Source organism: Crocodylus porosus, unplaced genomic scaffold (assembly GCF_001723895.1).
Source record: "Crocodylus porosus isolate Cpor-Errol unplaced genomic scaffold, CroPor_comp1, whole genome shotgun sequence".
Taxonomy (NCBI): domain Eukaryota; kingdom Metazoa; phylum Chordata; order Crocodylia; family Crocodylidae; genus Crocodylus; species Crocodylus porosus.
Genome location: NW_017728943.1, coordinates 65,687,485 through 65,714,851, shown reverse-complemented (window position 1 = coordinate 65,714,851; position 27,367 = coordinate 65,687,485). Strand labels below are relative to the sequence as shown.

Below are 27,367 nucleotides of genomic sequence, written 5' to 3'. Positions count from 1 at the left end.
AAATTGTTCTTTACCCTGATACCCAGAAAACCTGAAACACAAATAGCAGCAACCTGGTAATACAGAATGCAAGTCTTGAGTCTCACTTTAAAAGTTTGCTAGACATGCCTCTAGCATGTGTCAGAGGTGTTGAATTCCCAAGGTCCAGGTGTTACCGTCTTTCTCTTCAAGACAGTGTCTTGGAAGAGCTAACTTTTTAAGTGCTGGCAATACCAGTTACCAAAAAGGGCTACAGGCTATCTTTTAAGTAAGCTACTACTATTATATAGTAAGGTCTTTTTCTGTAGTTGAAATAAAATCTTAAAGTGCATTCACAGATGAGCACCAAGCTGGATACCAGTACATAACATTGGTTGATAGCAACTTCACTTAACCTACTAATGAATATATGCAGTTTATGCACTGTCAGTATGTCTTGTATTAGTGTACCAACTGCCTTACTGAAGTGTTGATACCTTATATAGGATAAGTATGAACTTTAAGAAGCCTGACAGTCTCCTTTTTAAAATGATGTCACTAAAGAGGAATTACCACTTCAGAATTTTCTATTACTGCCTAAAGTAATAGAATTCATGAATTATTTACATTTAATATTTGAAGACTAGATGATGGACAGATTGGAGAATGTCTTATTGAGAAGCAATTGCACTCACTGTAGTGTATTTTAAAATAAATTTAGCTTTATTTCTAAGGTCGCTTATATGTGAGGACATAAAGTTATGACTCAAGCATGGCCTGACAATATTCCATAGAAAGTTGTTGTCAAGTTTCCTACGTATTCCTTCTGTTCCAGAGTACTTAGCTCATGATTCAGTGGTGGAGAAAATTATTTTATGAAGTACAAGTTGGATTATGACTTAAGAAGGGGAGAAAAGGTTACGGATATACCACTGAGTTCTGCTTAGCCTCACACACAATTTTAGAGAAAAGTGAACAAGCAGAAGTAAAACAAGAACAAAATAGTGGCTGTGTTTAAGTAAATAAATAATATTATATGGCAGAAGTGAAATTTCCTAGGCCTCAACTTGAAGTTCCATTTCAACCAGGAAGTAAGCTGTAAGTTGTTGTATGACTTATGTTGTCCTTTGGCACAAGTGCAAATTTTAACTGGAAAAAAAATGTGTTTTTGATCACTATCAAAGTTCTCCAGCATGAATGAGGAGAACTTTGTTTTTATTTTAGCTTTAAAAGTGGTGCTAAGATACTGCAATCCTGTGGTTTATAAACTAAACCTTGAAAAGGCATCTGTCCTAAGACAGTCTAAAAGTAATGTTCAAACAAATATACGTGTTGTGGTTATTTTCTTTTAAGTGTGAAAATCCTATAAATGCTGCAGTCTAGCATCTGCTATACCTACCTATCACCTGGGTTGTCATTTAGTTACCACTTATTATTCTGTTGAATAATCTAGTAACTAAATGTTATCCCCAGGTGATTTTAGTTATAGCATTCACCAATATACGTTAGAAATATTTTTACCGGAATACAAAGGCTAGTTACAGACGTTCAAAAAGCCTGAGGTGGAACTGATCCAAGTTGCCTTGTTTCCTATAAGCAACATAGTTTAGATTGGTAGCAAACCATACACACATTTGCCCTTTGGTTGGAGGAGCTCAGGTGCAAATTGTAGACCGGGTTACATGATCTTTAAACTAGTTTGTGTGCTGAACTTCTGTTCTATTCTGGGTATAGACTGGGTTTGTGTGCCAAACTTCTCTTCTGTTACGGTACCAGTTTCTGAACACTTATACCAATAAAAATGTAATGTCTCTACCTGGAATAAATGATGAAGGATTCAAGATTGTACAGAATTGTTGTGGGCCTAAAAATGGAATATCTCTGTCCCCAGAAAGGTGAATAGGGTAGATTACACTAGCAAATCAGTTATTTTTACCTTTTTATATGACTGCTGATCCTGATCCCAGACGTTTTCTGAAACACTGGAGATGCTCAAGTCTGCTGGGTTACCAACGCTGCTTATAAAAGAGATCTTCAGGTTCCACCCGCTGTTGACATGTTTTGTGTTTAAATAAGCTGATGGTTTTCACTACTAAACAATGGTGGGAGGGTGTTCTCTTTAGTGTCTGCCCTTGACTATTTGGTTTTTTTGTTAATTTATGGCCTGTAAATCAAAAATCACTTTAGACAATTTAAGGTGTGTGTGGTGGGGGAAAGCACTGCTTGTGTTCTTCCTTCTGTTTAAATTGATGTGGATTATAGTTATTTTACTTCTAAATTGTAAAAATATGTAACATTAATATGTCTAAATATCCAGATTCATTATTTTCTGATATGATTAATGGAACTGTTGTTGGAATATTTAAAACATTTTTTTTATGTATAAATAAGACTAGAAGATTTTAAAACAAAGTATTTGGTGAGAGATCCATTTATATGGTATATATTTCAGACTAATAATCATGGCTTACTGTGGGTCAGCATGTCATATCCCAGTGGTGTCTAGTGAGATGGAGGGTTATCTTATATGTCAGCTAGATAACCCTGTGAACAATTTTGAGCAGCCAAGATAATGGGACTGAATTCTTAAATGAGAGAGGATTCTGAACTAAAGCTAGAAATATCATGGAATACTCTTATATGTGAGCACAATAATATTACTTGGGAAGGCAGTCACCTTTTGGCATCATTAGTCATTTATGTTTGACAATAATCCTTTTTAATAGGGTGCAATTAAAATGAGGGAGAATGGTAAAACCAGGTACATAATCCTGTACTGAAAAAGCTAAGTGGAAATTCACTTGCTCCCTAGCGGTCTTCAATTTTTTTTTTTTTAAAGTTTCACTGTATATTAGCTTCTTAATTGAACCCCACTATCATGGAATAAGCTCGTACATATTTATAGTAAGCTATGTTTTAACCAGCTTAGATTCTACTATATTAAAATTACATAATCTCCAAAAACAGATCTGTTAATGATAGCTTTTTCTTAAAGTCAGCGCATTTGAGAAGTTTTTTTTGTTTTGTTTTTTAAGTTTAACCAGTTGCACCATTTCTTCATGCTTTATAGAAATCTTTTTTTCTCCCACTACTGTTCTTAGATCCATATTGCACTCAGAAAAAATATGAAATACAGATTATTACACATGATTATAAAAATGATTATAATGGGCATCTGAAGTGAGGAGACCCAGATATGCAATAAATTGTGTGAGAATCCTTGAACACTATGCTGTTTGAAGCCAAAAGTTTGACATGAATAATCCAAATAATTTGTTTTTTTACATGTGGGATGAAAATAAGCTTCAAATTACTCAAAATTCATGAGTGTAATTGCCATTAAAGCTATTTTAAATTAACCTTGGTAATTTTTTTTTGCTCAACAATAGGAAGAACAGGCAAATACATATATTTACAGTATATCTCACAAGAAAACACATTCTCTGTGGAAACATCTATATACTTACAATTATATTTTCTCTTATACAGATGATTTGCCTTCCCCACTTTGGTAGTCTTTGCTTTTAAACTTAGTCTGAGTGCATCATTTTATACTGTAGTATATTTTCTTTACATATTTTTTCTTTACATTATTATTACACACTTGATGATATTACAGTCAAATACATAAGAGCTTAGTGACTTATGTAGACTTTGGTCAGCCAGTAGAGGCCACTCACAGCTTGCTACTGAAGCTGGACACCAAATTGAAAAAGTCTTTTTATCCACTTTTGGTAAACTTACACAGTCATAATTGTAATCCGAGTCTCTTCCTCCAAGCACACATTAAAATAGCTACTTATATGCAAGAGTAGAGCTGTTCATGTGTTGAATGTTTGTAAGATTGAACGGTGAACACATTTATAACATATTTTTCCTCTTTCCTTTTAATAGATCATTCAGCAACAGGGGAAAATTCTGTTGCTTTTTGATGGTACATATCAGCTGGACTAAAATATATATCTTTTAATACCTAATGGGGATCGAAAGAGTGCAAGAGGGCACCCAGTCATGAGGGCATCCTTGGGAATGGGGTGGTATGGTACTGGGTTCTCATCCTTGCTCCCTGGACTGCAGTTTGCATTAGTTTATTGGATGAAATACAAAACAGTGTTGTAAGCAGGGACTGGAACTCAGGACTGCCCACTCCCCTGGGAGTGTCTTCATAATTGGGCTCCAGAGCCATAGAGTCTTACACTGTCTTGCCCCTATCTACATTGCATTCTTAGCTACATAGGGACACAATCTGAAGAGGAGAAATGGAGCATACTCTGGCCCTAACCTACCCTATAACCTGCTGGTTGGGGCACTCAACTGGGGTTTGGGACACGTAGTTCTGAACGCTGTCATGTCGGCGTGGGGTAGGAGGGTACCTAAAACTCGCATCTCCCAGTTCCTGGATGAGTGCTCTAATCTGCTATATTACATTAGGGTAGAAGGCACCTTTGTTGCCTCTACCCAAGTTTATTAAAGACAAAAATGGGCCAGTCATCTATGCCAAAAGGGACAACTTAGGGCATATTTCCACATGCTCCAGGGGGGAGGGGGTATTTTAATTAGAGCAACTCTCAGGAACCGGTCTAATTAAAATACCTGCAGCATCTCCTTTATTCAGTGCCCCATGCTTCAAAATGGTGGCAGGGAGCTTTAACTAAAGCTCGTTAGATGAGCTTTAGTTAGTGTCCCCACTGTCATTTTGAAACATGGGGTCACTAATTAGAATGCTTCACTAGACTGCATTAATCTGGAGTCTGCTGCGCAGATTGATCGAGTCTGATCCAATGCATTCTATTTAGAATGTCAGAGCAGGCGTGGGGTACATGTATAGGTGCCACATCTCTCTGGAATCTCAGGCTGATACCTTATCCTGTGCACCTTCTTTCCTCTAGGTATTTGGATGCATGTCATTAGTAAGTGTGAATTTATGGAAGAAAAGAAATCCCTTATTCTAATGCAATGATTACGTTACTAAATATTAATAATGAAATCCTGACTGCTGAAGTCCATAGCAAAACTCCCATTGACTTCCAGAAGGCTAAGACTCAACCTAAAAATGGTTTCTAACTTCTAAGTGAACTGATGAAATTGCACAACAGATTTTTTTTTTTTTACTTGTGCATTATCTGTCCATCTGCAATTAAGAACTCACTTTTTAAACCATAAGGAGTCTAATTCATTTTGTATGTTTTTTATTAAAATTTTCATCGTGTTAAAGATGAAATCAGCAGCACAACATATTTTTTAAAATGGCTGATGGCACAAAAAAATTACCTGCAGCAGATCAAGTATTAAATTAAGACACTCTGCTATTATAGAGTGCCTTGGGGAACTTGTGCTCCTTGAGGGTTATTTCTTCATGTGGTGTCAGAGGTGTTAGCCAGAAAAAAGGGAGAAGCAAGCAGTATGGAGCTGCCAGCTTGCTGGGCCTGATCTGCGGGGGGAGGGGGGTACAGAATGGAGCTTCCTTGCCTTGTGGGCCCCACCCCACAGATACTCTGGCAGGGGTACTGGGGGAGCCTAGCTGGGCCTGCAAAGTACAGGAGCTCTATTGCACTGTACTTTCCCCCCTTCCCTCCCCCACTCTGGCGAGGTCTCTTGAGAGCAGCTTCCAGCTGCTTTACCTGATCTGAGCTGGGATTGGAGGGGTGTAGAACAGCCCCCTCAGCTCATGGACCCAGCCCAGCTCCTCCCCATACTCCTGCCAGGGTAGCTGGGGTAGCCCATAAGGCATGGGGGGCTTTGTTCCATTCCCCCCATCCAACTCAGGCCAGACAAAGCCCAGCTAGCAGCTCCATTCTGCTCATTTCCCCCTCCCCCTGTTGACAACCGTGGAATAGGGAGGGGGGTAGAGAGGGAGGTATGGTGGGGCTGGAGAGGGGTAATTCAGCGGCCTTTTTGGAGGCTGCCAGAGCACCACTGCCTGCTGGCCAGGAGGGTCAGTGCAGGCAGGCTTGATCCCCAGCTCCCCAACCCAACAGGTGAATGACTTGTGCGTGCTGAGCACACATTAATTTTTTTCAGTGGGTGCTTGAGCCCCAGAGCACCCATGGAGTCAGTATCTATGACTGTACGACCATAACTTAACATGCATGGCTGCAGAGTACTTTTGAGCTGACAAATTGCATGAAAAATTAACCCTGGTTAAATCGGGTATTACATTATTACACGAACCCTTCACAGCTAGGATATCCAGACTGGAATAAGCTCCCTCCAGAGGTGGTACAATCGCCTACCCTGGAAATCTTCAAGAGGAGACTGGACAGTCACCTTGCTGGGGTCACATGACCCCAGTTGTCTTTTCTGCTTGGTGCAGGGGGGCTGGACCCGATGATCTTCCGAGGTCCCTTCCAGCCTTACAATCTTTGAGTCTGTGAAGGTGCTTAAAAGCAGAACACCTTGGGGAACTTGGGTTCCCTCCTGGGTTAACTTTTTGCATGAGGGGTCTGGGCATATGCCCAGCCCCACCACCTGGGTTGTCAGGGGGAAAGAGAGGGAACTGCTGGCTGCTGAATGGCCAGAGCTGGGGCCCAGGCAGGCTGGCTCCAGTTCCTCCTCCATTTGTTGAGATGTGGGGAAGTGGGGGCACTCTGACTCATGACACTTTATGTAAAACGCCATGAAGTAGAGTGGAGACCTGAATGTCTGTAGGCAGCCTAAGAGTCTTACTAGTGTGACACTTTAACAGGAGGTGGTTTCCTGTGGGAAATGTGGCTTCCCTGGTTTCCATTTTCAGCTAAGAACCTTAGCTTTGAGAAGCTGAGAGGGCACTTGGCATGAGTTAACAAGCTTTAACATGCAGACACTCACATTTTTAAGTGCCTCTAGTATGGTCTGAGTATAACGTGTCATTTCAACCTCATTTGTTCAGTAGTACAAAATAATTTCCTTAATCAGCATTTTCACACTTTCACTCCTTTCTACAGCTGTGTAATGACTACTCAATTCCTTTCCTTCAGATAGGGAAGGCAGTGCTAATCTGACCTCTTCTTGTACATAAGTAGCAGAAACCAAAAAATGTCCTGTGCAAAAATCAGGTAAAATAGAGCTCATGCTGTTCTCAATATAATTGCTTTAGAATTGAAATATTTTAGTTGTTTTTGTGGAATGCTTAGACGTTACCAGTGAGCCTTTTTCTAGTCTCTTATGTACAAACATTAAATTTGTTCGCTTAATTTTTCAAATAAGAACCATGTACAAAGGGAAAAGGTTATTTTGATCAATTGTCTGAACTGAAACTTGGGAAAAAAAAAACTCCAGAAGTCAAGAGGAGTTTCAGTTTTGCATCTTTTTTGATACTTTACTCCAGTGAAGAAAGGAATTACAATAATGTTGTTTATTATTTTGCCCACGGCATGTTCTTGTTAAAAGACAAGCAAAGCAGGAGACCCTCTATGGAGATGTTTGTTTGCTCTGGAGTTAAAGTCCATGTCTTTAGACCTGCATTTCTTGAGCTGATTTTCTTCATACTTTATCACTTACATTTTGCTGGCACAGTGGTTGGACATGTTGGGGCCTTGCATAGAATTTTCTGTTTTAAAATTAACTTCCAAGTTGCACAGCATAGCAAGTAGCAGCATACTTGTGATTCTCAACAAGCTGGCAAGGAGTCATTGGCAGAGTTATTACACTATGGAGACAAAAAGTCTTATGAGATCAAAGTTTTAACTGATCAAGCATCACTGAGGCAGAACAGTGGGCTGTACAATAGAGTGACCCTTCTTTACAGTGGCTCTTCACTATGGGCACTGGACCAAGAGCATTTGGAAGGGTGGAGGAGAACGTAATAGAAAAATCTTGATAGCTACAGATCAAAGTTTGTTTGTTTGCCTCTTGAAAGTTTCTTCACCACTTTTCAATTCAGATCTTTCTTTATTGTGATATAACTAATACAATATTATGACTGGATAATAATTGTTTTGGATCAAAGAGAAAAAAAGAGGAAGTAAGAATGCAGCGGGGAGATCGCCTAATTCTGTATTAGGGTGCTGCCTATGCTAATTTAATCCAAAAAAACCAATAAAGTTAGATGCAAAGGCAGCTGTTCTCCTATCCTTCTAGTGGGGACGGGAATAAAATCACTGATAATAAATGGGTGATAAAAATAATAAGAAATTGCTTTTAATAGGGGTAATAAACTTTAAAGAATAGATGTTTTATTTCTTCCCTTGATATCATTTGACTGAATTTCCTATAAATTGGTAATTACAAACCTTGTGAATTATAGAAGCACCAGTGTGATACTATAGTTAAGATTGTATCAGTTTCCATTAAAAACTCCTATTTTTGGACTTAGTCACCTTAATCATAGAATTTGGTTTTGGGCCATAGCTTGGTACATAGCATCTTAGTTTGAAAACAGTTTTGCAATTACTTTATGCCTTTCAGTGTTTTGCTTATCAGTTTGTTTAAGTCTCTTGGCATCTGCAAACTTTCAATCATTTTTGTATTGGAAGGATTTTTAAAAACTTATGGAATTAAAAATCACTCTGCTTACTAAAATGAACTTTTGCATCCTGTTAGTCTGTATTATAAACGTATGTGAGACAGTTTATAAGAGAAAAAATAAGGTCTTCTATTTTAAAAAGTAGCTAAAGTATCTCTAATAAGGTTCTTCAGTAAAACTTTCATCATATTTTAAGACATGTTCACTGTATTAACATAAACTAATTCGCTAAGGTAAGTTTTTCAGTCACTGAAGTGGCTGATTTAAATAATGTCTTGAAATATAATTCTCTTGCAAAAATTACCACATTTTATAGCTGATCTATTGAAAGAGTTAATCTGTACAGGTTTTTTGTTATTGTTCTTTTGCACCGCTCATAGAATTTTAAAATATTTTTTCCAGTAGTATTAAGATATATCTGCATCCAGCATAGGTTCCATGCTTTATGCAGCAACAAAAAACAATTTTGAGTTCCATCATTGACCTCACCTGAAATATCCAGAAACTGGACTATATACAGCATAGATGAAAATTGAGTAGTAATACTACCCACTATTTAATATGGGTTTATTTCATGGTTCATTGTGGGGAAAAGTTCTATACTACCATACTTGCAATCCTAATACATAGGAATATGTTTGGGGGGTATGCATACAAGTATGTCAGTAGCAAGAGGAGGATCAGGGAAAGTGTGGGCCCCTTACTGAATGGGGGAGCCAGCCTTGTGACAGAGGATGCAGAAAGGGCTGAACAGCCAAGGTCAGCTCCCAGGCTACTGCACTGGGCAGCACAGTTTGGGGAGGAGGTGAGCAGCCAACAGTGGCAAAAGAACAGGTTATGAACTATTTAGAAAGGCTGGACATATACAGGTCCATGGGGCCAGATGGGTTACACCTGAGGGTGCTGATAGAGTTGGCTATGATTGCAGACCACTAGCCATCATCTTTGAAAACTCATGGTGATTAGGAGAGGTCCCGGATGATTGGGAAAGGGCAGAGACAGTACCCATATTTAAGAAAGGGAAAAAGGAGGATCCAGGGAATTACAGACCAGTCAGCTTCACCTCAGTCACTGAAAAAATCATGGAGCAGATTCTCAAGGAATCCATCTTGAAGCACTTAGAGAAGAAAGTGATTAGAACTGTAGGCCAGTCAGTTTTACCTCTGTCCTGGGTAAGCTTTTTGAGAGAGTTATCCTGGCGCATGTTCATGAGGGGCCAGCAGAGGAGATTATGCTTAGAGGCAACCAACATGGGTTCATTAGAGGCAGGTCCTGTCAGGCCAACCTGGTAGCCTTCTACGACCAGGTCACCAAATCCTTAGATGCAGGAGTAGCTGTGCATGTAGTCTTTCTGGACTCTAGGGAATCCTTCGACACTGTCTCTCACCCCATTGTCATGAAAAAAACTAGGGGACTGGGGTGTCATCACCTACACAGTCAGTTGAGTTACTAGTTGGCTGGAGGGCCGCACCCTAGTGAGTGGTGGTGGATGGGTCATTTTCAACCTAGAGAGATGTGAGCAATGGGGTTCCGCACGGCTCAGTCAGCAATGTGGGTCAGCAGGGCAAGCCCTACGAGGAGAGGTTAAGGGACCTGAACCTGTTCAGCCTCCACAAGAGAAGGCTGAGGGGGATCTAGTGGGTGTTTACAAACTGGTTAGGGGGGACCAGCAGCCATTGGGAGTCCGAGTTCCCCCAAGCACTACCAGGAATGACTAGAAATAACGGTCACAAACTGGCAGAGGGTAAATTCAGACTAGACATCAGGAGGCGCTACTTTACTATCAGGGCAGCTAGGATCTGGAACCAACTTCCAAGCAAAGTGGTGCTGGTTCCTACCCTGGGGGTCTTTAAAAGGAGGCTGAATGAACACCTTGCTGGGGTCGTTTGACCCCAGTACTCTTTCCTGCCATAACAGGGGGTCGGACTTGATGATCTGCTCAGGTCCCTTCCAACCCTACCATCTATAACAAACAGTCAGCATGGATTCACCAACGCCTGACCAGCCTGATTGCCTTCTATAATAAGATGACTGACTTTGTGAATGTGGGAAGACCAGTCAGTGTGATATACCTTGATTTTAGCAAGAATTTTGATACAGTTTCCCACAAGATTCTCCAAGGCAAGCTAAGGAAGTATGGGCTGGAAGAATAGACTGTAAGGTAGATAGAAAACTGGCTGGAGCATCAGGCTTAGAGAGTAATATGTGGGGTTGGTACTGCCCAGCTAGGGCGGGTTGGGGCGTGGGATGGAGCCACGGCTCATCTTGGGAGTGTGGGGGGGGCACAGCTTCTGCTATGTGCACCCCAGGACAGCATAGGTGGGGCATGTGCCCCCAGATCTCAGCAGGGTGGGCTGCAGCTGCAGGCTGAGGCCAGAGCAGGACTGGGACAGGCAGCTACAGCGAAATATGGGGTGGCTGAAGCCAACTCCGAGCACAGCCCCAAACCCACAGCCAGGGCCATTCTTAGGGGGCACGAATTGGGGTGACTGCCCCAGGCCCCATGCTTTAGGGGGCCCTATGGAGTCGGGTAGAGCGGCCATGGCAACTGTGCCACGTTGAGCAACTCAGCTTCGCGTCCGACCACTTGGCCCGCCACTGAATCCACCGCCGGCTTCTTCGCATCTGGAACACACAGGGGTGGTGCCCCACACAGACTGATTTGCCCCAGCCCCTGCACACTGCTTGGATCATCTCTGTGTGCAGCTGCCACCCACCCCACACAGATCTGGGGGGGCATATGCCACCCCATGCCTTCCCGGGGTGCGTGCAGCAGTGGGAGCCATCCCCCCATGCCCTCCAGATAAGCTGCAGCTCCATCCTGCACCCTGCCCCGCCCCTGCTGGGCAGCCCCAGTCCCACTCCTCCCTCACCACAGGGGCCTTTATCTGTCCCCTCCACGTCTCTTCCTCCTCTTCTACTACAACAGACTTACCAGCTGTGTCAGAAATTGGATCAATATTGGCCGATACGCCTCCTTAAAAATCAGCTATCGGTATTGGCCCCTAAAATCTCTGTCGGTGCACCCCTAGATTATGCCCCTCTATTCAGCACTGGTGAGGCCCCATCTGGAGTATTATATTCAGTTTTGGGTCCCACAGTATACAGAAAGGATGTGGACAAATTGAAGAGAGTCCAGTGGAGGGCAATGATGGGTGATGGGCCTGGGGGACATGACTTATGAGAAGGCTTATGAGAAGATCTATGAGAAGCTGAGGGAACTGGACTTATTTAGTCTAGAGAAGTGGAGATTGAGAGGGGACTTAATAGCAGTTTTCAGCTACCTAAAGTGAGTTTCAAAGGAAGATGGAGCTAGACTGTTCTCAGTAGTGACAGATAACAGAACAAGGAGCAACAGTCTCAAGTTGCAGCAAACAAAGTTTAGGTTAGATACTAGAAAGAATTTTCTCACTAGGCTGGTAGTAAAGCATTGAAACAGGCTACCCAGAGAGGTGGTGGAATTTCTTGGAGGTTTTTAAGACCCAGCTAGACAAAGCTTTGGCTGGGATGATCTAGTTGGGGATGGTCCTGCTTTGAGCAGGGTATTGGATTAGATGACCTCCTGAGGTCCCTTCCAGCCCTAATTTTCTATGATCCTTATCTCCTTCCCTGCCCTGTCAAACTATTTCAGAGAGCCTAAAATTGCCAAATGAAGTACTCAAAAGTTAAGAAATGCCAGATCTCAAGGTTACTTCCATCTGCTCCGTGCTACAGCCTTTAGCTCCGTGCCGTTTGTGATCTGCAAAGACCACTGGAGCCACTGAAGAAGCTGCAGAAATTTAGGCAAATAACCCACTGAGGAGCCCTGAGTCAAACAGGGTTCACAGGAGTTGTGATGCATTTCCGAGCACTGAGCAGTTATCTTGCATAACTATATGGGATCCATAAGGTTCCATCTAGCATCAGTATCTGCCCAGAACCTTCCTAACCAGATGCAAAATATTTTCTGATCCTATAGTAAGTATATTCCTTAAGGTGGGTGTCAGTGTTTTTCCACCAGTCTGGGAAGCTGTTAGCAACCTGTTCCCCATGCTGCCTTTCAATAAAAGCTACTGGTTGGGTGGGAGGGGAAGGCGGGGGTTTCAAAAGAAGATGGTACTTCTATAGCAAAGGAAAATGAAGACTTACATGGTGAATCCATCTTGAACACTATTTCATATGGACACGGTTACTCTCAAATCGCATAGAAAAAAATTGTGGCCCAGAATTGTGTTTAGAGTTTTATATTAGCCAACTTATTAATCTCTTATAGTTTTCTTCCCCAAAGCTCATTCAGCTCCTGGGAAAGCTAAACTTCATACACTTGATGTAAAAGAGCATTGTTCTATCTTAGCATGCTGAAATCATTCAATAACACACAAGTAAATGGCTGCCTGCCAAAATTTTGGTTTAGCTGATTTGCTTAGGATTGTATAAGGTTGTAACAGAGGCAGCAATAAAAAAAACAGAGTTTTTTCCTCTTCTAGTGGGTGAGAATCCATTCTCTTGTTGTGGTCCCCTGCTGTATTACCCATCTCCCAACCTCTGTGATGAATGAGACAGGGGTCTTCCAGACAACCTCATTCATTAAACAATTTTGATTCATTCCCTAATCCCTGTCTATCCCGTACAATGAGTGGTCCAGGGGCATAGTGGAAACAAATTGCATTTGATCTTGTAATTAAAGACTGTATCAAAATGCATATTCATAAATGGTGCTAACTAAAGTATGTGTAGGTGATTTGCTTGATTTCAGACCTTGATATTCTCTTAGCGTATTTCTTAATATCACTTAATGGTTTCTTTTTTAAAAGCGGTATGAAAAACTGAAGTTCCATCCCATGGAACTATATTAGTCCTGTGCAAGTCATCCATGAGATGACTCTCAAAATCAGTGAGATGTTGTGCCTTTAAGTGGCACATAACAGATCTCTTCCAGCTAAGCTGACAGAGTAACTTTAACTTGCAACTGTAGTGAGTTATCTTTTGTGAAGTAGATCGACTCGAGGGGTCTGAAATGCACACAGTCGGTAAGATTCATAGGTAGGTAGCAGAGACGTATTGGGACTTCAGAATCTGTGCTTCCATTCCAGCTTCTGGAAGAGAGTGAATTCTGGTAGTTATAGAACACCTTCCTTCCCCCACTCCCAGCCTATCCCTGTTATTTCTCCCACTCCTCCAGTTTGCCTCTGCTTTTCCCTTCCATGCCATTCCTTATTCCTCACTTATATGCATTCAAAGCAGGTTGTTCCCCATTTCACTTCCGTATTACCTAAATGCCAATAGGGAGGTTATTGAGACCACAGGAGAGGCAATCCTGTTCTCTGTTCCTTTGTACTCAGCATCAGAACAGTGCAATTGCTGGGAGGAATAGTTGCTGGGAAAGTCTTAAGTCTTTGACTAGAGCATATTCAGTAGAGATGGAAGCTTCAGAAAATATAGTTGCAGCTTCCAGCAAACCTTTACTGGGCATGTGCAAATAGTAATTTTAAAATTTCTAGTCCATGCTCCAAAGCATGAAGACATAGGATCTTCTCAACCAAATGGACATCACAACTTGAAATCCATTGGTAAAAAAGTACTATTTTTCTCTAACCTCATTCTTGGAAGTTGAACTGTTTGCTGAAAAACTCAAAAGAAACAAAGTTTCAGCTGAAGGCAGATATCTGGTATGGAAATTCCAGTTCTAACGGCAAAAGTCTGGCAACTTTATAAGTGGGAATCCTGGTTTTCTCTGTTTAAAATCCCAAATTCTCTGATAAAAACCACCAGTTTCTCTGATTTTAAAACCCCAAATCCATGTTTTTTCACAGTTAAAGTGAAACTCCACTAATTTACACACACACACACACACACACACACACCCCCGTGTGCGTGGATAGTGTGTAGTAGTTATGAAAATGTAGCGCATCCTATTTTGGTTGGGAAGCACTTAATACGTACGTGGGTCAGGTGATCATCTGTATACCTGTGAAACTATCCGCATGGAAAGTTTGAAAGCTACTTCTGTGCTTACCATTGTTGGCCTGAAAAGCCATTACTATTTATTTATTACCTCTTGGATTTTATTCCTGAGCCTTGGAACTTCAGTGCATAAAAACAGCTTGCATAGTATCTCATAATGGGTAGAAGGGCTAATTGAATGACCAAGCATTCATCTTGCTCATTGTGTCCTGCCAAATGACTCTAGGAGGAGACATGGAAGAAGTTGACGTCTTTTTTTAGGGGACTTGGAAGACATTTCTATCTGATGTTGCTAACAAGGACTTCAACATCACATGCTGTTTTTTCATTAAGCAAAACAGTGTTGCAAACCTAAGAAATTATAATATATATTAAAGTGTTGGCTTCTTATAATGATCAGTATAGCATACATACTAGTATTTGTATGTTATGTTTAATTGCATAAATCTCCTCTGAAGTCACCTTTGATATATAGGATACCATCGGTATATTTTCTGATCAGTTGTGACTAAATTGAGAGTATGTTTATATTGAAGTCTAAATTACTTATAAATTCTATTTCTTTGTGTTTAGATATTGTTTTATATCTGACAATTTATCAGGTGGTTTTCTTGAAATGTCCATGCTTATTAAATTTTGGATTATGTATTTCGATTGAGCTAGAGACTTAAACATGTTTCCATAAGTATGGCTGCAGGTAAACAACCAATTTTAGTCCAGAAAATAGCTTTTGCTTCTGTCAACATGTTGTTTATTTTCTCCCCGAGATAAAAAGTTCAGTTTTCTGATATTTGTACCAAGATAAAGTCAGTAAACAAGATTAATATAGTGTGGAAAAGGTTGTCAGCAACCCTGGCAAAGGAAATAAGTTGCCTGTACACAGAACATACTGTAAACTGAATAAAAGTGTCAGGTCCACCATGAGATAATGTGATCATGAACCTCTAACAAAGCATGACATAGGCACAGTCGGCTTTTCTTATAGCCACAGTGTAGAAAATGGATTACTATATTCCTGGGATACCCACTGGAATAGCATGAAAACCTCATTTTGAGATTAATGCAGGATGTAACTCTCTAGAGCCAAGCCACATGTTTACCTATGGTGTTCAAGCTACAGCTTGTTTATTACTATTCTACTCAGGATGTTACATGCAAATTTAAAAGTTTTTTTATTCCAGAGTACATCTTTATGAATTATATCTGTTGCTCAATCTGTAAGATGAATGCACGAAAAGCTCTCTTGAAAGCTTTCACTGAAATTTCTTTATTACTGAATGAATAAGCAAGACTACTTTTGCTCTAGTAAAACCAAGATAATTTCAAATGTCTAAGTCTATGGAAGCTCTGTGTTGCTGACTCCATGGACAGGTTTCCCTCACCAACTACTGGGGTTAGGTTCCTGAAAGTTACCATGGTTGGCAAGACAAAAAGCCTTATGGGGAAAAAGGCAGATGGTGGGCTGACAGCCACAGAAAACCATGGTTACTCAGAACTGTATACCGTGGTAGCCAAAATGGTGTATAGAATATTAAATGTAGATGCTCAAAACCATGATTGGCAAAACTATGGTTTGTGAGGGAAACCTGTACTGGAGCGTAGACAGGGGCCAAGAACAGGTGTTCATTTCTAACAGTAGAAATTTCTGCTGGTATAAATGTTTCCAGGAGAGGGAGCAGCACAGGCATTCAGCCTACAACCACCCTCTCCCCTGCCTTCCTAAAGCTGAGTGATCCCAATCTGGGGGAAGTGTGGGAAGCAACAGCTGCTCCATTCTGCCCATTTCTGTAAGGGCAAGTGGAGCAGCAGTGAAAAACATGTAAGGGACACCCATGTCTGGGGAATGGGCTCCACTCCCCTCCCATACACTGCTAAAGAGGGGATTAGAGCAACAAACAAAATCCCCTTCATGTTCCTCAGAGCAGTGGCCAGGAGATGAGTGGAGAGAGCAACAGGCAACGCTGCCTCAGACCAGGGCCTCAGTCTGGGAAGCAGTAGGGGGCTTTGCACTAGTGCTCCTGTCCCCTGCTGGAATGGTCTATGGGAGAGGTGGGAACAGACTCCCCACCCCTTCCCCAGATGTAGGTATGTCCTCAGCCTGAGGAAATGTGAACACTAGTTGGGACTACATGGGACTAGTCCAGGATGGGGAAAGGAGCAGTGGGACAATGCCTTGGCTATTTGCCGCCCCCTCCTCCCCTCTCCCCACTGGCAGTCCCTGATCTGGGGAAGCACAGGCAGCAGTATCGCACAGTTTCACCCCACCATGCTTCTCACCCTTCCCCTCCCACCCAACCAGACTGGGACAGGAATGTTAAGGCATTCATTCTTCTGAGTTTCTCTTACATGGAAGATCTTCCAGGTTCACACCTAGAAGATATTTGTATCAAGATAAAGTCAGTAAACAAGGTTAATATAGTGTGGAAAAGGGGAGGGTTTATTTTCCCCAGGAGAAATTCACTGAATGCTTCTACACTCATAGTCTCTCCATCAGGAGAACAGTGGGTGCCTATACATGTGCTCTGACACATTCTGATTAATCTCGATTAATCAAGTCTCCTGGAGTGTTCTAATCAGAATGCTCCAGCATGCTGCAGTGTCTCATGCATTCAGCATCCCATATTTTAATATGGCAGTAGGAGCACTTTAACTAGAGCTCATCGAATGAGCTTTAGTTAAAGCACCTCACCACTATTTTGAAATACAGGACACTGAATACACAAGACACTGTGGGTATTTTAATTAGAACAGCTCCCAAGAGCCACTCGTATTAAAATGTGTCCTTCCTACCCCATAGCACACGTATAGGCACCTAATGATTCTCGTAGTAGAAATATAATGCCTGTATATGACCAGGATTTTCTCAAAGCAGCAGGTTACACATTTTTTGTAACTTCTACTTTTCAAGCAGTAGGTATGGCTACAATTTTTCTGTAGCAAGTTTTGATAGTTGTTCTGAATCATCGCTGCCCAGTAATATGGGCATTGCTGAACTAGATCTTAACATGCTTTGGTTCTCTTTCTGCATAAAAGTAGGGGAAACTTGCTTTAAAACCACAAACAAATAAACAGTAATTTGTTGCTGTTGAAAATGCAATGAATCATTCTTCTAATGAGTGATGGCCTGTCAAATGTGGATAAACAGAGAACCCTTATGTAAAAATAACCTAAAACCCACTGGTCCCAGACAATATGTGCATATCAGCTGTTTAATCTCTTTGGCTTCCCGGTCTCCTTCAGCATTGACAGCATGGCTGCCTTAGCCCCATCACTGGTCAGCTATTGATCCCCTGGGGATTCAGAGTTTTTATGAGGACTTGTTGCTCTTTGCTCCAATATCTTTAGCATATATGCATCTTTAGCAGGTGATCCCTAACTCCATCTCATATATATGTGAACAAGCAAGTTCTAGCAAACAAATCCTGCAGATGAAGAAGGCTACTTCAGCTGTAGTATGATATAACCCCATAAAGATGTATTTTCCTCATGTTTACCCTGTCCCACATGAAGGAGTATGAAAGAGAATTATATAACTGATTAAGAAATTAAACATTTTGTTCCTTTTATATTATGGCAAATGATAAGGAATATGATTACAATTATAAAAGTCAGAATCTTTTGTGTCTTTCATTTTTTGTCGTGTTATTTTCACAAGTACTTTGCTCCATCTTGAAGGATGCACCTTAGATTTTCAAAGGAGCCTAAGGCCCTTTTTGAAAATCCCAAACGAGTTTCAATTTTGATATACTGTTTTAAATTAATTAATGGTATTTTCTCTAAATTTAACACCTTGTACATTCTGGATGAGATTTTCAAAAGCATCTAAGCATCACGTTTTCAAAGGTGCCTGTGAATTTGTGTTTTGTGGAATTTTCAAAATCACTTAGCAGATAGATATCTGACTGCTATTGAAATGCAATGGCAATAATTACCTAGATGAAGTCCATAAATACGGTAATGCGCTTATCTGAATCTTTAGCCACCTCAGAACCTTTGAAAATTTGACCCAAAGGTTTCCAAATCTTACAGATCCTTGGTGAGACTATGGCTCCTAAGTACCTGTCACCTTTCAAAAGTACAATCCTTCTCACTGACACACTTTTGAAAATTTTACCCAAGAGTTAGAAAACAAAAGTATTATTGGTGGTATATATTATACTTGGTATATCTTTTTTTATGCTGGCAAATAAAAAAAAAAAAAAATAGTGTCATTGCTGGAAAATATTGTGTGCATGTAATACTGCTCTAATTCAGACCATTTTTCCCCATAGATTACTGCTCCAGGCCCAGGCAGTAACAAAAAAGCGGTGCATTTGTCCCAGGATTCTCATCACCATGAGTGAGTACCAGTAGTGGGAATTGTCTTTGTTTTTAGTGTGTTGGTATTACCGTAGTGCTTGGGCTGGGGACAGAAATTACACATAAACCAGAAGGAGTGATCAGAACTCAGTTCAAACCTGAAACACAGCAGAAGTTCAGTGCGCACAAACTGCTTTCAAAATGGCCAAAACCAGTTTAAGATGAACCTGGGTGGATGTACTATCAGACTTAACTGATTTGGATTAAATTGATTTATTGAACTTCTGTCCCAGATCCCCTTTAGGTTCAAGTTAGCTCACAGTCCCCTGGCAGCCTGAGATGTTTTGCACTTCCCCTGCAAAAATCCCTTCTTGCAGGATGGCTGGGCAAACCTGGGCCTAAGCTGTCTGCTCCAGCTGAGCTGGGAGCTGTGCTCTAGAGCCCCCCCAGCTTTACCCTGTGAAGACTGAATTGATTCAGCACTGGGCTTTTTGACTGCCTGTACTTAGCCATCATGTCCAAGATAATTAAGTTTTTGTAAAAAAGCATACTAGGTTCAGCACTGCCTAAGTGCTTTGCAAAAAGAGAAATACTTTCTGTTGTTTTGTATTTCTTTTGGTTTTCGTTTTTTTTTGGTATAATAAATATCCTGTGGAGACTCATGTCCTCAAAAGATCACAAAACCAAAGACCTGAATTGAGGACATTCTGACAGGGAATATCTTTTGATTCCTTTAGATATTCCAGCATATCATTACTATTTTCTCAATTTTCAGCTCAAAACATGATATATGTTTATAGAGCTCAATCCAACCAATGTGGCAGACTTTCCATTTGTTATTTAAATAGGCTGAACTATTCTGACCTTCCCCCAAAATCCACTGCCATATTTAAAGAAGCAGAACCCAATACCAGTCTCCTTATTTCCTCTCTTGTTCTTCCCAGTACTGACATTGCCCCTTCCACTCTGGAGAAGTTGTTAGGTCCATACGTAATGCAGACTGCAGGGAAATTGTAAACATGCTGCTGCAATCTCAGACAGGTCTATCATAATTGCTGCTGGTTATGCTGAAGGAAGGCACCACGTTACCTCCTCTCCTTTCCCACTTTCTGGACCAATGCCTTGCCTTTGTAAAGGAAAATATTATGAGTGGTGTGAAATGGTGTGGCAGCCTTGAGGTGCAAGTTTATGTTTGTGTGCTGTTTGAGTTGCAACTCAAACCCTGGCCTCTACTGGTGAAATGCTAATGTGTTAACATTTACTAGTTAGCTCACAGCAGTTAGATGGCTTTTCAGCTATAATTAAAAACTGCTTATGCTTCAGTAAAAAGGATTGTATTTTGTTTTGGTTAATAGGGTGCACTGTAATATACACAATTTAAGACAAGCAGAATCTTAGCATTTATGCATTACTAAATTGAATTAATAGAACATAATTAAATGTAAAGTTAATGAGTGCCTGGTTTTCCTAAGTAGTGAATTTGCAAAGCTAGATGCATTCCTATCAAAACTGTTACAGACTGAGAGTTCCATAAAATATCCCATTAAAATAAAGCATAGCCAAAGGCTGTATTTTCCTGGCAGACAATGAAATGCCCAAAAGCACGCACAAACTGGTCATATGACAGCACGTGCTTTAGTTATATTGTTAAACCCTTCTTTTCTCCTTTCTCCCACAGCCATTGGTTTAGCCCTGGGGCTAGGAAGGAGCATAGCCAGGTAAGAACCACTTTGATCAAAAAACAGTTTACTTCATATTACAAGAAGGAATTTAACTGTCTCTCCTCCAGAGCTCTTGGGTCAGTATTTGAAGTCATGAAAAGCACAGCAGCCTAAATAAGATCATGTTTCCTTTAGTAAGTAAACTGAACAGATGACCATTTCAACCAGTCTTTTGGTTAATAAGCTGACATGTCACATTATGCTAGATAAGCATCAGAGTTCACTTTCACTGCTGACTTCAATGTTTAGTATATTTATCCTACAACTAGTTTCTCATTAATAGTGGGACCTATGTTTCTCTTTCAACGTGGTTTCTACTTCTATAACATAGGGAATACTTTACTTTTTCATGAAATTAAAAAAAATATATATATACAACTATTAGAACTGAGACTTGCCCTTACTGATCACCAGGAAAAGGGGCTAAAGCAACATAAAGGGGTCATTAAACTCTGTATCAGGTGAGAAGTTGCCAGCGGCAGGAATTACAGAAGAAAGGCATAATGTTACGTCAGGGACTCCCTTAAAACCTGCTGTGTAGGGCACATTTATATTTGAACAGTAAAGCATTGGTCAGACTTTGTAAAATATAATGGAATTGCAGAAACACACTGGTCACCCAGAATATATTATCCATTGTTTTTATCTTAAAATAAGTTTGTTTTCTAAATATAATAGCTGCTTACAAATACTCAGTTAAAAAAACCGAGAGTACATCAGTTATGCATTAAGATGCTATAGTAAAAGCTCAGTGGGACATTCCTTAGGTGGCATAAATTGCTGTGACTTGGTTGATTTCACCAAATCTGTACCAATTACACACAAGCTTAAAGTTCTAGGAAGTAGATTTTAAATATGGAAGCAATAAGTAATATTTAAAAAAAAAAAGATATGTTGGGGAAAATTTCATAATTTTAGGATGTTCTAACTTTTTGTAGCTCAGATAAAAAAAAGTCAAAGTAAGAGGTCCTCCTGAGCTTAGTGGTTCATGGGGCTGGACATGGGCAATGGCACACGTTTTTACAGCCAGAAGCACATGGGGGAGTAAACTGAAGAACATTTGAGCATAAGATTTAATGTTTCTCAAAAATCACTTTACTTCCTCAAGCCTTTCAGAATAACAAAAGAACTAAGCACAGTTTTTAGCTGTAAATTGTGAAAATACTAGGTGTTATTCTATGCTGGCAGAGACTTCCTTAACAAAACAGATAGCTTGCTGTGATTTGCATTTATCTCATGTCATTCTGAAACTTTATACTTTGTAGAAGAGATGCATTAAAGGAAAAAAAGATGTGAGCACACTTGTTTAGTTCAGCTGAAATAAACATGATAAAAGATTCCCATCAGCATGGCTTCTTGCTGTTTGTCAAAGTTGTTACATTTACTAATTGTAATAAGTGACACTTGCTGAGCACCAGTAAAAATAAAATGAAAAGTATTTTTGATATCCTGAAAACTAAGTATCAAAGTATTTGAAAAGTATATTTGATATCCTGATTACTAAGTATCAAATAACTTAGTAATTAATTTAACTTGAAATCTTTCACGTGTTTTGAAGGTCTTGAAATTCAGACCAGCCACACCGGTTTCAATGCTAAGTGATGTACCAGCAGGCACTGTGCTGCTGAGCAACCATTAGGCAACCTAGCTGTAGGGTGAACAATGCCTATAACAGCAAAGGAATTGGTATTCCCCCCCCCCCAAAAACAACATGTTTTGTAGTTCTTTTTTTTAAATTACACCTTTGGGGTCATAAAATAAAAGATTATACTTGTAGAGATGATCTAGAGATCATGAAATTCATCATTTTTTAGCATGTACTTGCATCATTTTTAACTTGAATTTTGTAGTCAATTTATTACCATTGCATGGGGAAAAATGCTGGCAATCCATAATGGGTCTAATCTTCAGGACCTGTAAAAGAAGGAGGGAAACGTTAATTTTAAAGATACATCTATATTATGAAAGCAACTTATCTTCTGAAAGGTCTAGAGCTGTGGAGCACCATATTAAATAATTATAATTGTCACTGCAATTCTACAATTAAATATTTAGTTAAGATGTTTTGAGATTTAAAAAATCATGAAGTATCAGATAGGGCTCATAGAATAGCAAATAGAGATGGAAGGGACCTTGAAAGCCTACTGATAAAGGTTTCACAACCTCCCTGGGTAACTTTTTCCACTGCTTAACTATCCTTACACTTAGATCTTCCTGATTGCTGAACTAAATCTTTCTTGTGGCAATTTTAGCCATTATTTCTTGTTCTGTCCCTAATGCAAAATAGTTTACAACTTTCCTTTTTGCCTGTCTGAAAACTTTATATATACCTGGAGACTCACCTTCTCAAATCCAAACAAACCCAATTCTTTCCAACTTTTCTCATAAGTTATGTTTTCCAGAAAATTGATTATTTTGTTGTTTTTTGTTGCTCTTCTGTGGACTTTCTCCAGTTCATCCATATCTTTCTTGAAGTGTAGTGCCCCACACTGGACACAGTATCATGTTCCCCCTGAGACTTACCAGTATAGTGGAAGGATTAATCCATTACTTACAATACGCTTAGTGATCCACCCCCTATTGCTTCCCCCCCCCCAGTAACAATTAGACATTGATTCATGCTTAATTTTTGATCCAGCATAACCCCAGATCCATTTCTGCAGAGCTGCTAGTTAGCCAGTTCTTTCCCATTTATTTATACCATTGATTATTTCTACCTGAGTTCAGTATTTTACAATAGTCTTTATTTAATTTCGACATCATTCCAGACCATTTTTTCATTTTGTGAAGATAATTTTGAATTCTAATCCTGCCCTCTAAAGAGATTCTGCCCCCTCTCAGTTTGATATCTGCAAATTCAAAAAGAGCACTCTCTATTCCAATACTCAGACTCTTAATGATAATTTTGAATAGTACCCTACCCAGGACAGACCCCTTAATTTAAAATAAAGCGTTTGTAATTGCTTAATCAGCATAGAAGTATGTGGCAGACGATCTTTATTTGTGCATTCCTTATGCAATAATTGTAATTAATATTTATTTTGACATCAGCAAGATGGACTAAATAGCAGCAAGACTGCTCCTTGTAATCTTTTTGTTTAAAATAAAGTTTTTAATTATTACTGTTGGTGAGTAAAAGTGCACCAATGCAATAATTGTATCAGCACTGATATAAAAACAATTGATTGTGTAAGAAATTGGTCTGGTGTGGCCATTAATTTGGCCAATAAATACCCATGCATGTGCGCAGCCATAGCACAGCAAGTGGGCAATGAGGAACACAGCTGGGCAACTCGGAGAGCTGCATCCAGCTGGTAAGTCTGTTGCAGTGGAAGTGGATGGAAAGGGTGTGGGGGGCCAGATTAAGGCCCCCCCATAGTGAGGGAGGGAGTGGGGCAGGGGCAGGGGCTGGGGCAGGTGCTGCCCAGGCAGGGCAAGGCAGGGTGCAGGGCAGAGCTGTGGCTTGTCTGGGGAAGGTGGGTGGCTCCTGCCAACACAGGGAGTGTGTGCCCCCGGATCTACATGGGGGGGGGCTGCAGCTGTCAGCTGGGGTTGGAGTTACACCAGGCTGTTTGTGGTGCATGGGGGCTGTGCTCCCAATGCGTGGGGGTGGTACTCAGGGCAGGCTCTGGTGGCATTGGGGGGGGGGGTGATGGTGAAGTTTGGGGTGGCTGCAGCTGCCCCCATAAGTCCCCTCCCAATGCCACTGCCACCCACCCCAAGTGCAGACCCAACCCAACCCCCTCCTCCCCCAATGCACCAGGAAGAGTCCAGCATGGCCCTGGCCCCAGCCCTCAGCTGCAGCCCCTGTACAGATCCGGAGGCACACACTCCCCCATTGCTCTCCTGTGGTGCACTCAGCAGCAGGAGCTGCACCTCCCCCCGACAAGCTGTGGTTCCCTCCGGCACCCCACCCCACCCTGCTTTGACTGAGCAGCACCTGCCCCAGCTTTACTCCCTCCCTCACCAGGGGCCTTGATCTACCCCCCATGCCCCTTCCCTCCCCCTTCCCCATCCATCACAACCAACTTACCAGCTGCACGTAGCTGTATCGGAAATCAGATTGGTATCAGCCGATATGCCTCCTTAAAAATCAGGTATCGGTATCGGCCCCCAAAAATCTCTATCAGTGGACCCCTGTTGGTGAGGAGTATGCTTTCAATCATAAGCTAATAAAAATAAAATTAAAAAAAAAACACTTTTGCAAAACTTCAGTGCAAAACCTGGCATAAGGAAACCAGGTTATTCATTAGGTATCTTTTAAGTCACCTTTGAAAGCTAAAGTGTGCTTATTTTGTTCAGTCTAGGAATTAGACAACTCAGAAAATGTTTCTCATTCAAAAAACAAACAAACAATCTGTAAATGTGCTAGGAAAATATATTTAGTTAAGTTTGTTTTACAGATACAATTAAAATGTTGTCCTTTGCTTTGACATCCATGCTCAGGTACATGACCAAGGTCTGGATTGCTAAACTGTGCACTAATAGGTTAAAAAGGTGTATCAGTCGACTCTTGCACTAAAAGGTCCCTTGTTCCTCCTCTGATACTTTTCTGAGTCCCATCAGCAGACCTCTTCCTTAGATCTGTGCAGCCATTTGTATAGCTAAATCTGCAATCTGCTTCTCAACATTTTGCATCCATTCTTGAAGCTTTGGTTCCTATCAAAATATGACTTTTAGTTTTTAATGATCATTTGCACTTTCATGTAATCATTTGGCAGCCAGTTTTCACTGCATCACTGCCACATCATCCTCACATGTGGAATTGGCAAATCAATGGGAGACACATATTGTGGGCTGAAGTAGTTTGATTAACAAAGAGTCTTTTTTCACTTTGAACCAACCATAAAAAGTGTGGTGTAGAATATCACCACTTCTGTTTCTCCCAAAGGAGCCTAGTATCCTGGATATTTTAGGAAGGTTTGTTATTTAGTTTTTGTTTACGCTAAAACTGAGTCTCATGAAAACTGCTAGGTTTCAGCAGTTCTGCTTTCCTTTCAAAATACAGTCTAGAAGATGTAAATAAAATTGCAGTGAGTGATTCTATGCTTTTCACAGTTTAAAATAAGGGTGAAGTTATTTGTAAAAGTCTGGATTTCTTGGGTTTTAAGTATATTCTCTATAACTTCAAATTTCTGTTAATGTAGTAATTGCAGTGTAAATGTAATTATGTGCTTAACTCTACATGTATCTTAACAACATTTGATTAAAAGGCTGTAATGGCTGATCATGCTTTATCAAGAATGTACTGAGTCACTAACTGTAAATATTTCTTTAAATGCATTCATGGTGCATCTTAAGCAAAAAAACAGTCTAGGGCAATGGTTCTGAACCTTTTGAGCCTAAAGGCAGCCTTGTATAACTTTCCTGAATTTGTCAACACCCCAGTTGAGAATCACTGAGCTACAATCTAAATTCAGAAAACATGAAACAGTGCATTGAGGCCAAAAAAGTTAAGAACTACTGATTTACCTGGTGCAAGGTCAAGACAGTGGGGGCAGTATCTAACCCTGTCACATCCTTTCCATGGTCCCATTCCTACCCCTGGTTTGTTCCTTATGGGGCAAGGGCAGACCCCACTGCTGAGCTGCTCCTGCAGGGTCTCACTTGCTAGCAACTGTCCCCACAGCCCCTCTTGCCAGTCCTGGAAGTATGGGAGCAGTGACAAGCTTGGCTGCAATATGTCCATCTGCTTGCCCACAGCAGACCATGCTTCCAGAAGTGTAGGGGCAGCCAGAATGTAGTCTGTCAGTGTGGGGGAAGCAGTCGGGGGCAGGGGGAGAGCAGAAGAGGGCAGCAGCAGCAGTTCTGGGAGAAGCAGTTGCAGGCCCTGCTGAGTAGCTGGGGCAGGCACAGGAGAGCATTTACCTCTTCACCCAGGGGACAGGTGTCATAGCACCCTTTATGGGATCTCATGGGGCCCTAGTTGAACATCATGATGTGAGATGTCACTGTTGAAAATCAAACACATAGAAGCGGCTTAACACAAGAGGATAATCAAATTAGAATGACGTTGCTTAGAATAAAAAAGACTATGCTTTCAACACTGTTCTGAGTGTACTTTGTGTATTTTCAGCACCTGCGGGATAACCGATCAGAGAGAGGACACAAGAAGAACAGCTCAGTAAAAACAGCTAGCAGGTAAGATTAAGCTACAACCAATTATTTTAATCATAACATAGCTATCCCTAACTATCCCCATATATTTTCTGAAGAGATTGATGCCACCCCTGTTTCTGGATAGTTTCTTGTGCTCCCTTTCTTATGGACTTTTTCTGTGTAACATAAGACTATACTGATGTTTTGTATGCGACTTCACTGGTGTTTTTATCCCTCCAATTTATTTACTCTGATTATAATAAATTTATTAAACATCTGGGTAATATGGATGACCTTGCCTGGTTCCTTACTTACAGCATATAATTGAGAGAGTCAAGAATGTGCATTACATACCCCCCCCACACACACTTTTTAATGATAAAAAACAATAGAAAGGGACTTAACACTTAGATATCTGTACAGTAGTGTCCTTGAAAAAACTGATTGGCAACATGTATAGAAACAAATCCATCATTAGGGGGGAAAAAAGCTGGGCATTACGCTGATAAGATGTGACAAAAGATTAAAGGCAAAGCTCACTGTTAAGTCTGTGCTCAAAGATCATGTATATGCTTACCATACCCGATTTCTCCTTGACCCTTACTGTAACAAAATTGTTTTATAACATTTTTCTGTGTGCAGCATTTACTGTGTATATATAAATGGGAGATTGTAGATGTATTATTTTGGATGGCACATAAGTTTTTTAATAATACATTTGAAGACTGGAACAGTACCATACTTTTGAGTAAGAGAAAATACTTGGCCTTCTGTTTTCAAGCCACACAGTGTATCTAGGATCTGAAATTATCTTGGGATAGCCATGTTATTTCATGTTGTGAAGTACTAGCTATAAGTAATAACTGGCATGTGAGATGAGACATTTTACTTTCATCATATGAGT

The 27,367-nt window shown here is 40.6% G+C and overlaps 1 protein-coding gene across 1 annotated transcript in view; it reads left to right on the top strand.

Annotated features, from left to right (window-relative positions):
- GPATCH2 (G-patch domain containing 2) overlaps nucleotides 1-27,367 on the top strand; it is a 211,755-nt gene that overhangs the window by 131,503 nt on the left and 52,885 nt on the right. The window contains exons 6-8 of the mRNA XM_019549481.1: nucleotides 18,616-18,683; nucleotides 20,322-20,361; nucleotides 26,441-26,505. Of these exons, the coding sequence (XP_019405026.1) occupies nucleotides 18,616-18,683; nucleotides 20,322-20,361; nucleotides 26,441-26,505 (173 nt within the window). The remainder of the gene's footprint in view (nucleotides 1-18,615; nucleotides 18,684-20,321; nucleotides 20,362-26,440; nucleotides 26,506-27,367) is intronic.